This window comes from Lampetra fluviatilis, chromosome 1 (assembly GCF_964198595.1).
Source record: "Lampetra fluviatilis chromosome 1, kcLamFluv1.1, whole genome shotgun sequence".
NCBI classification, from domain to species: Eukaryota; Metazoa; Chordata; class Hyperoartia; order Petromyzontiformes; family Petromyzontidae; genus Lampetra; species Lampetra fluviatilis.
This window is the reverse complement of record NC_136275.1, coordinates 17053201-17064540: the sequence shown is the minus strand read 5'-3', so window position 1 is coordinate 17064540 and position 11340 is coordinate 17053201. Positions and strand designations below refer to the sequence as shown.

Sequence of the window (11340 nt, the reverse complement as noted above, 5' to 3'; positions counted from 1 at the left end):
AGAATGCTGGATTGCTGCCATTCTACCCGTCAATGTCACCATGAACAGCAATTCATCTACGGTACTTGCAATGGCAAGAAATGACCCCAATAACTTATCCATTGAAATTAAATTACATTTGAGAGTCTGGGTCTTAATTGTTTTTCCCATCAGGACAATTCATCTTTAGCTTACATTTTTCAAAATAATCATCAGCCATTATCAATCCGCTAGTGGATGAAGACCCCCCACCCCAAACCATGGCTAAATGCTTTAGGCATTTAAATACTGTACTGTATTATCCAGTTTTTTCTAAAACCTATCTTGAACCAGTGATCCAATTAAAATTATTGTCCATCTAACAAGGCCTGTACTCTTTCCTTCTCCCGCACCTCAGATTAGCACGGTTGGCTACGTACGGTGCGAAAAAAAGTTTAACATACAAACTTACTGCATAATATAAACCGGTAAGCTGATGATTTATTTTATGTTCTGACAATTCATTTTTACAGTAAATAGTACATGCCCCATATGGTATAAAATAATTGCAACCCATCTGAAGTCTTGTTTGCCATCAACATTATCATCAAGCTCACAATAAATTCAGGATCCAAGGGGATGAATATCATAAAAGAGAAGTTTAAGCTTTTATTAGTAACATGAAACGACACAAATAATCCTGACGTAGCAAAATAAACGTACAATCTTGATAAATGAAGTGGACAGCTCAGTGGAATTTGGGTCCGTGACTCGCGGCAGGTTTCCTAAAACTCTTGGGGTCATTGGAGCTCGCGATGTGAAATGTGGCTGTTACATCATAACGGATTGATAAAACGCAGGTCGGCTGAATCATTGCAGCCACCTCTGTAACAGCCAATCGCAGAATACAAAAGCTTCATCACACGCAACAATCAGATTCTTATGTGATTGGGAAGGTGTTCAGCCAAGTACATTCATACTCTTTTTTTTAATATAAGGCACCAAAAATAGTTTGTCAGTATTTGTCTGATTTTCAAATTGACATGTTTTTACAGAGCAATCACTTCATAAACCACGAATTTGTTATAAGGAATAAATTACTGTATTTGTATTCGAAGGCACAGAATATAAAAAAAATGAATGCTGTCTTTATGCATCAAATGCTCTAACATTGCACGAAATAAATGTACGAGTTCACTAAACATCAGCTCTCTTTGGGGAAAATATAAATGTGACTGTTAACAGTTTTTATTCAAGACGATACAAGTCATAGTAAAATTATAAAAAGCATTTTTTAAATATAAGTTATTCTGATTTTGGAGGAGTTATTTCAAAGAGGTATCGTTGTTTTTACTGATCATTTGAAATTTGCCTACTCTAAATTAAATAACACACCTGGCCTGCCCACCTCGACCCATGTGTTTCTATTGACAAAGAACCTGGTTTGAAAGTCTCTATTTCACTGAGATTATACCGGCATGTCAATAATGGCCTAAAAATGGAAACAGACCTCAGTCCAGCTTTATACATCGCAACTAATCAGCAGCAAGACATCATTTACACTCACCTGCACGCACACACACACACGCGCACACAATGAAGCCTTACCATCAGTGTTTAAATAAGTGTGATTACACAACACAGGATAAAAACATTGGTTTATATAGTGCATATGTAACTATATACAAAGTTGACCATCTATAAGCAATCTCTGGGAATAAAGTTTACACCATTCTATTTATGCACACGCACGCGCGCACACACACACACACAAGCTCCAGCACCCACACACGAAAACACAAAATACAAATGTATGCGCCATAAGCCAACGGATGTTAACATTTCACAGGACTACATCCAAGGTGGGAGGAGAGGCAGGGGATTAATACGAAACACCTCTACGATTAAAATAGAATACTCAAAAGTAGATTTATACATAAGTAGTAAATTGGATGCAGAATGTTCCATTTTACACGAAGGGGGTTTTGTAATGCTATAACGTCGACCCCCCACCCTGGGCAGCCTCAATAACATCCATTATTTCTATAACCTCACACGGTGCACATTCCTCCGCTTCACTTGTCGGAGCCAGTGTTAACGTCTCGGTGGGGATCGAGTGAGCACTGGCGTTGCGACTTTTCGCACTGCACTCCTCCACCGAATGCTCAATGCTAAGCGCTGTGTCGGGGTCTCAATTTGGACAAGCCCCCACCTCGTATAGAGGTGCCAAAAACCGTGGAATCTGAGGGCTGATTGTGCAGGCAAAGCCCTGTCTGTGTTGCATGCCTCAACTTTATGCCGGCTCCCAGATGTCTGGGAACACAATGGAGTGGAAAAAAACACAAAAGCATTGCATGCAAGGAGGAAAAGCTGCTGGTAAATTCCCGTCTGTCTATTAGGGTGTTTACATTTCCTTTGTCTTGGGCCTCCAAAGCCAAAAAATGTAAAATAAAAACCTAAAGCACTGCTGTCATTGCCTCAGAAACGCATACACCTGGAACACAGCTGGGACGCGAGAATCTACCAAACGATCCTGCAGTTTGAATTACAGACCAATAGTCACGGGGCCACCATCAGCACACCAGCTTCTTCTGCATCTCCGGGATGATGGCGTATGCCTCCTCGGCTTGAAAGCAGTTTGTGGCGGCCACAGCATCTGTCGCCTTTTTAGCAAACTCCACGTCCGCCTGCCGGCACTGGCCCAACGGGAACGGCGGCACGAGCACGCTGCACTCTCCAGCAGCTGACGGCGACGTCGGCCGTGGCAACAACGCCGGATCCCAGGATGCCGCAACGCAGGCCAATTCCCGCCCGTGTCCCCGCTGCTCCTGCGCTTGCTCAAGCTCCACCATTCGCCCGGCGCCATCCACCAGATTTTCCATCCAGCCGGGCAAGACCCCGTGTGCGCACGGCAGCTCCGAGTCGTCTTCCGCGTCAGACGCGGCCGTGTCGCACGCAGAGTCCTGCTCCTGCTCCGAGGGGGAGGCGCAGCACGGGACAACACCGGGGTCGCGGTGGTCGTTGTCGTGGTGGTGGGCGACGCGCACCTCGTGGGGCTCCGGTGTGCTGCCGCCGCTCACACCGCTGCCGATAGCCTCGTCGGCGTCAAAGCCGATGGCGCTGTCCTCCACCTCGTCGGCCTTGGGCTCAGCGAGGAGGTAGGACGAGTCGTCCTCGCGGGGCCGCGACGGGGTTCCGTCGAGGCAGGTCCCCACCGGCGCCGGCGCACTCAGCCACGGGTGTCTCAGGCAGTGATCCGCCGTGGCTCGTCGACTGTGAGCGCCAAAGTAAAAAATGTCAAGAGTGTCTCCAGCAGCGTAATTGTACTTTATGAATATAATTATTTACTGCCCTTTGCCAATGCACTATTGGTGAAGGGCCGCCCCCCCCCACGCTGTATCTGTGGTCGGGTTTATTTGAGCATATTTCACCAGGCCAGTCAGCCTGGTGAAAGAGGGGTGGGGGGCCAAGACCGGTTCTGCTGTCACTTGCCACGGATGTTCGCTGTGGCTGGGAATTTAACTCGGTTCACCGGGTTCTTCACGCCACCCCATAAACATATACCGCAGATTAAAAAATGCTATCTCATAATTCAAAATAACCATTAGGGTCGTCGTGGAGAATATAAATATAAAAATTGTTAAGCAGACAATGTCTTCTGCATATATATATATCTCTCCTGGTGAGACACTGCAATTGTACACTCCTCGAAGGCCCTGGGGCTGATGGCTCGTGTAATAAATACTATTATACTTTATGTTGAGAAACAGATATATGACGGAGACATTGTCTGCCTATCTATATTTTTTATCATCTAAATAAAAATGTATTTCAAATTGACTTCATGCTTATAACAAGCTTGAAGCAGTGCTCATCCCAATTTGGAGCCCAGAATTCGTGTTTGGAAACACTACATTCCAATTATGGGGGCCAGTCTAATCAGAAGCAACCACTTTTATATTCTCCCAAAGCGGTTCTTGTTTTGATAACCGTAGAGGGAAGACGGGCCGAGTCGACCACTGACCGGAATTTAATTGTGGGGAACAAGCGTCTGGCCTAAAATAGCATTTGGTGTAATAAATTAAAATCTGATAAATTAAACGCACACCGACGCATTCCTTTTCCTACCACCAGCTTTGCGGTGAAAGTGAGTGTTGCCACCTTGGGGCTAGGGGGGTGTTTCAGGTGACAGCTCCTCCCCAGTTCTCCCCCCCCCCTCCACTGCCCCCCACCCCTCCGCCCCCCCCCCCATCCCCCCATGATGCGTGCCACTCACTGGGGTGCCTTGACGAGCAGCTGCTGGATGAAGGCGACCGCCTGCACAGAGACGCCCTCAAACACCTCCGGCTCATAGCTCACGTTAAGCTGGGAGACGTTGAGGAAAGTCTCCTGCTTGTCCTCGCCCAGGAAGGGCGACTCCCCCGTCAGCATGACGTATGCCAGCACGCCGACACTCCTGTGAATGAGCGGACCACGCATGACGCGTGAATGTGCAGCCCTGCAATGGCCTGCTCACGCACGCTGCTGACAGAAGGGGACTCCACGAGAGGCAGCCTTGAGAGAGAGTCTCTCTATAGGGTGTGTTGCCGTACTCATCCACGCTGCACATGGAAATTCATAGCAGCAAAATAATGACAATAATCTAAACACATGTCAATTCTCAATGTGGAGGGAAAAACTGGAGGACCCGAAGACATGGCTCTTCGCAAGCACCTATTTCGATTGGTGCTTGCACACATTTCTAGGTGCTTGTGTCATGGCTATGTCATTCACCAGAAGTTTGAAATAAGCAGTTATGGAAATGTCAGTAATAAGCCAGCAGCACTGCTCACCACATATCCGTAGCCTTGCTGATGGGCTCGTAATTCAGCACTTCGGGAGCTGAAATACAGAGAGAAAGAGAATAAGTTAGCACCCATTCATCTCCAATCCTGTCATGAACATCTGGTCAGCTACCATGGAAAAGCCTCGCATCATGCATGCTGCACGCAAGCGGGGGAGATCCCACGTGCCCGTACCAACATATTCTGGAGTTCCCATGATCTCGCGCAGCTCCTCCGCGGAGTTCACGCGCCGCGACAGCCCGAAGTCCACGATCTTGATGTCGCCCAGTGGGGATGCGCTGGTCAGCAGGATATTCTGAGGCTGTCGCGACAGTGAGGGGCATTGGGCATAGATGTCGATCAGTGAGGCGTGGTGGGGAAATGCAGAGGTGAGTGCGAGTAAAATGTGCGACTGAATGGAAGGGAAGATAATCGTTACAATAATTACCAATGTATATCCCACTAACGAGCATGCTGCGGTGCTCGTCTCTATTAGTGGAAATTGAGTCGGCGGTAAAAAAAAATCGCCAATGGCGAATGCCAGCCACTCTACAGGAAAATCACGGTTGACTTGTCATTTTCTTGATAACTAGCCTTTTGCCCGTCCAAGGACGGGTGTATTGCATCCATTCGTGTGCAATTCGTAAGGCCGCGGTGACACAGACTCATTTCATTTAAAGGTTATAATCCCTTGTTCATCATGACGTCCTTTTTACTTCTATGTCTCAATAGCGTTACGGAGATCGCGTGACGCGAGGGTTCTGCCTTTGTAGTGAGGGTTGTAAGTTGACGCTGAGGAGGGGGGATGAGGCACCTCGCCCCCCCATGTGGAGTGACGTCACCTGCTAATTATTATTAATGGAGGGGGGTCCATGTGGAGGACGTAACCTGTTCATGATATTAATGAGGGGGGCTGGTCGACGTGGAGTGACGTCACGCGCGGGACACACAGACATTCTTGGCTAATTATAGTATAATAAATAGAGAGATTTGAACTCCTGCTCTTAAGATCATGAGCTGTGCGTTCGAGCCAGTCCTGCCCGGCTAGTTTTACAAATAACAAAATGTGTCATCACGTCTACTAATTTCCAACTATGTCCTCATGGTAGACGACGTGAATATGAGATGTTGAAATCTTTCATTATATATTCTTTGTATGCATACATTTCCAGCCCGGGTGAAATTTTCGAAATCGTTTGGAACCTCGACGCTGTCATTCCCCTACTGACAAGCGTCTCTTTGTGGACAAGGCGGGCCCGCGGCTGAGTAGGACGGGGGGCCGGACGGGGCTGGGGGGGCACCTTGAGATCGAGGTGTACAACGTCGTTGCGGTGCAGGAAGGCTACGCCCTCCAGGATCTGCCTCATGAGGCGCCGCACGTCGCCCTCCGTGAAGGCGTCCTCGCCCTCGGCCACGCACTGGTTGAAGATCTCGCCCCCAACCGCACTGGAACCGTGGCGGGCACAGCACGCACATGGAGGCTGTTTAAACATCACGCTCGGCACGGAGACCCTCGCCCCCAATGGACTACGAGGCGGTGTCTTAAATATGTAGGATTCTAATGAGCAGTTCACTCCTCGGATCAGATGTCTTATTGGGCTTTGCCGATTTCATGAATCTTACAGCGATATTACTTCTGCGAAATGTTTTCGTAGTTGTGCTGTACGGCCCCACCGACTGCCGTGGTTGTCGTCAGTTTGTCCCTGCGGGTTCTTGGGCTCGATGGCCGACGTTTCGCTCCATGGGCTGGGAGCTTTTCCAGGAATTTGCATGAAATGTCAGACTTAGCTCTCAACAACACGTAGTAACAATCCAACAACAAATCTGAGCACTTTACAGACATATTTGCAAAATCAATAATATCGTAAAAGAGAGCAGGATATGCGTAGTGCTTTTTGTAAAAAAATATTCTCAGAGCTATGCGGGAATGTGCTGACATTTTGGCCAAATTTACCACGAACATAAAACGTCCCCATGGGTACACTTAAAGGTCCTCCGCTGAACAATGCAGCCTCATCTGCAGATGAACATTGTTTTGGTTTTGTGCATTCCATTATAAAAAAAATGTACACCGCTTAGCGAGGATTTACTCTAGACCCTCAGTTCCAACAAGAACAATGCAGAACTTGTAAATAGAATGTGGGAAGAGGAAATATTTTTGAGCAGTTTTTTTTTATGTTGCTGCAAACGTTGAGGATATATTGTATGGTTTTCCTTGGCTAGGACCTGAAGTGCTGCTTTGTATTATGTTACCATGAGTTAAACTTCAAAAGTATGTCATAAATTTACAGCTATTCATTTAGAGCTTAGAGAGCACGAAAACATTTATCCTTTCACAAGAATGACACGTGGCTACCGCCAACAGTAAGACTGCCACATTTTTTGTAATTTTGCATTCTTATTAATAATTGGTATGAGCACTCCTTGGATGGGACAGGCACAATTCAAGAACTCTATTGTACAACATAAAATAATCATGGATTAAAAGTAACAAAGGAACACAAAACAAAACCAGCTGGATTACACAAAGGTCAGTCAAAATTCCTCACTGGCAATAGGAGGGTTGTACGCACTCGGTAAACAGGGAGACAGAGCCAAGACAATCGCACAAACACGGCACTGCGGGTGGGAGAGGGAAGCAAAACAAGTTGAGCTGGGGGCAGGTGGCCTCTGACTAGAAGAAAACAAAAATGAAAAACTGGAACAGAAAGCAGACAGAAGTCTGCCGCCAGCTTTTCTCTCGCACTCAATGGATTTTTTCCTGCCATTGTCGCCGTCGTGGTCCAGACGCCGCTTGTGAGCCCAGCCCTACCTGTGGCCCTACTCACTGTTTGTGTCCCGTTGTCAAGTCTCTGGAAAAATGTTTGCAAAGGCACAAGATGTTTTTTTTTTAAATGACTCTTCTTAAAATTCCCCTCAACCATCTTCTCAGCATAGTGGTCATGAGGCTTTTGGGAGAACGCCTTTGAGCCACTCAAGGCACCCAAGCCCTGATCATCTCAGCAGTGACCGCTTGAGCATGCTGGAAATTATATTTGCATTACAAAATTCTGAACGCCATTGTCACAGCCTTATTATTTAAATAATTATTCAATTTATTTAAACAAAAAAATAGTTTTTTTGTCATTGTATGAAAAGTTAAACATTCAGATGTTATACTGAGCACTGCTTTGGGTCTTTGACTCGTACTGCTCAGTCTGACATTGCCATTTTCAGATAAACCTAAGAAACTCAAGATATATAGACCTTGACTGAAGTTAATTAAAAATTATTACTAAATTTATGGACTATATCACCCCCTTGGCATGCAGCTCAGTTTGATGAACTTGGAAACTCTTGAGCAAATTGAATTAATCAGAAATAGTAAGAAACACATACGGAGAACATTCATGCATCTCCGATGAGCATGGTTGGCTACATACAGTGCGAAAGAAGTTCAACGTACATATATAAATGCACAGGGCACGCAATATACACTTGCCTATGACCAGAATTCCTGCCATTGCGTGATTCGGCGCTGAGGATTATCACTCCTGCCCGTGTTTATTTGAATGACCCGACGGGGCATCAGGAACGAAAATCTACGCGAATACTGAAATGCATCCTACGGGCAACCTGGAGCATGAAGGGTATTGCTCTTCATTCACATTCACGTAGTACAGCAGGGCATGCGCCTCACAGTGCATTCTCTAAATAGATGGGCACACGCGGTGGCCAGGGTCGCTCCAGAGGACAGAGTGCCGAGCCACCACCGCTGACATTGTGGGTTCAAATCTGATTAAACAGAGCTTTAAATGTGGCCAGTTTGATCGTCTCAGCCACGTGACCAATGACTGCACAAATGTCAAGAATATTAATTGTAGTTTTGCATTCTCTTTGGCAAAATGTCAGCTCTGCCATGCAACAAACACATCTCAAAGCACACCCTGTGTTTTGTGGGTGTGTGGAGTATGTAAATGGTAAAAAGGACAATTGAAGGATCGTTCCATACACCGTTCTTTGACAAATGGGGCACCGCTGCTCTGAGATTTCCACATGGATTCTTCATCCCGTGCCATGATTCTGACAACAAAATTGAGATCAATTGAGAAAGACCCCAAAAAAGTGATACATTAAAGTATATAGACATAGCAAAATAGTATGTGCACTCTAAATGTGTGCAGTCATTAAGTTGTGTGGCACACATCCTTGTGTGCACGTGCAGTAAATAAAAATATTGATTATTTGATTATCATAAATACATTATTTTCTTAATGTCAAATAGCATGTAAATTATTCTAAAAAGAGGAAAAGCATGTGCAAGTATTTTAATTTAATAATCTTGCAAAAATAACATAATATATTGCAATGTATGCATGTTATACACAAATATACACTGTATATAGTGTATTAGAAATATGTACTGTAAAATGGCCAGGTGCCTCAATTGGAAGGCTGTGAATTTAAACCCTAATTGTGATGGACTCGGCTCATCATCCCTTTGGGGTTGACAATATGAGTACTACTTTATGGGAAATGTAACAGTGCTTATCCTTTGTAGCGTATCCCCCTTGCCATGGGAACATTGAATTTACACCACTGGCTCATGGCTGAAATGGAAGATGAGCAGCACCTCAATGCCCATTTTAGCACCAAATCACTTTCCACTTGACTGTATAAAATAGCATTCTTCCTGAAGGCAGCCAGTTAGTTATCTTTGTGCGTCGTGCCCACCCACGCACAGTGCGTGTGTACGCGTTACTCTTAAGATCCAATAAAATTACGGATAGGTGCACAAATAAAACGTTTATCCACGTCTGTCCGCTGCTAAGTTAATAATAATATTCATAATAAAGACGAGTAAGATAACAACACAGGCCAGCGTTATGAGGAAAAACGAGAGGTCGTCCTGCAGCCGTGGAAGCCTTCCTGGAGCAGGGCCACCGCCGGGGTCTGCTGCTGTTAGCGACCGCTTTACGAGCCTCGCCTCACGAGCGAGAGAGAAGGTGACCCCGCCAACGCAGACAGCGTCGGCTCCCGCCGACACCCATTGTTACGATTGGCAGAGACATAGGCGAAGCTGCGTGCTTTCGAATGCGAGCGTTTTGGGACTTTGGCCAGCAAATGTTTGGTGATGATGGACGAGTGCGGAATAATGACCAAAATTATCCGTTTAATCCAATAGATTCCAGCGGGGACTAGTGCTTTTAGAGAGCACCTTTTGAGGTCAGCAGACCCCATATAAGGCATTTTAGTGACCAGTAACATGCATGCCCCTAACCACCTTTATTGCTGATTGTGACACTCTGCACCCAGATATTAATTTTATTCCAACGCAAGATCTTCGGTAGTCCGAGTGTTGGTTATCGTGTGTGCCAAGGTCGCACCTCCGTTCAATTGGTGACCCGGGGGGCCCTTTTCCCATGTTGCCCCCAAGATGTGGAATTCACTTCCATCGAATATTCGATCTGCTGAGTCCCTCGGATTATTTAAATCTCGCCTTAAGACATTTTTTTTCTTAAAGGCCCTTTCTCTTGATAAATTTGGTATTTGTATCTGTGGTTAAATCATGAGCCTGCGTGCTTTTATTAGGTTTTAGAATTGCGCGAGTTATTTATTTACTTGCTTTTAGCTCTCTGCAGCGCCTTGCGACCTCTGGGTGAAAGGTGCTTTATAAGTGTAAATTATCAGATACTATTTGTTACGGATATGAATGGCCAAAATGTTGGTTGCAAGGATCGTAGCTCAGTGTATTTTGCTAATCATCGTTCCACCAGAAGGTAGTAGTAATGAAAAAACAGCACTAACAACAGCACCAACTGACATTCGAAGCTCCTGTGTGTTTGTTGCTGCGTTTTATATTACTTCAAAATTTTCCACATGAGCTGAGTGAAGGTTCCGCACAGGTACACTATAATAACTCCCTTTTCCCAGAAGATGGATGAGGACATAAAAATATATACCACATTTACAGCCATCAATCCCTCAGAGGCCACAATATCTCGAATGATTCATGCCCAGTGAGATTTAATGTGCCCATGAGCCAATATAATGAGTTTTCTCAGTTGCCATTGAATTATGGTAAAATTGGAGGAAATGGCTTTTTTGCGACTTTATGCCGTGGCAGTACATATATATAATGTGCGCTCGTTTAATTTTAAAACATTTTTGAAGTAGGCGGCAGACCCAAAGCCAAGGAAACAGAAGTGCGCACGCCACTTTTCAGCACGTGGCTTTGATAAATCATAAAAGGACAACGAAAAAATCCTTCCACGTCTTAAGACCATTTCAGCCATGAGCCTGCCAACTGCACTTGCCATCTGTGTGCCACTATTTTACCCGCTCAATACAATATTCTTAAGGAGCCGAGCATATGGTGTAATCCAACTCGGCCTTTGCGAGCGGTCTGGAAGACGCCAATTAAATGCCTACAAAATTCACCCAGATTTCATTACGGAACACATTTCATTTTATTTCCTATGAAACTTAGACTGTTAAGTAGTTCAGAAAAAGTGGTTGGAACCACACACCAAATATGCCTGTGCCGCATGCAGTGAGCCTGCGGAAAGCCTGTAAAATA

At 45.4% G+C, this 11340-nt stretch overlaps 1 protein-coding gene across 1 annotated transcript in view; it reads right to left on the bottom strand.

Annotated features, from left to right (window-relative positions):
- Nucleotides 1-604: 604 nt before the first annotated feature.
- LOC144933299 (serine/threonine-protein kinase 17B-like) overlaps nt 605-11340 on the bottom strand; it is a 31760-nt gene continuing 21024 nt past the window's right edge. The window contains exons 4-8 of the mRNA XM_078857988.1: nt 6083-6227; nt 4977-5103; nt 4791-4839; nt 4235-4414; nt 605-3231 (exon numbers count right to left, since the gene is read on the bottom strand). Of these exons, the coding sequence (XP_078714114.1) occupies nt 2532-3231; nt 4235-4414; nt 4791-4839; nt 4977-5103; nt 6083-6227 (1201 nt within the window). The 3' untranslated portion in view covers nt 605-2531. The remainder of the gene's footprint in view (nt 3232-4234; nt 4415-4790; nt 4840-4976; nt 5104-6082; nt 6228-11340) is intronic.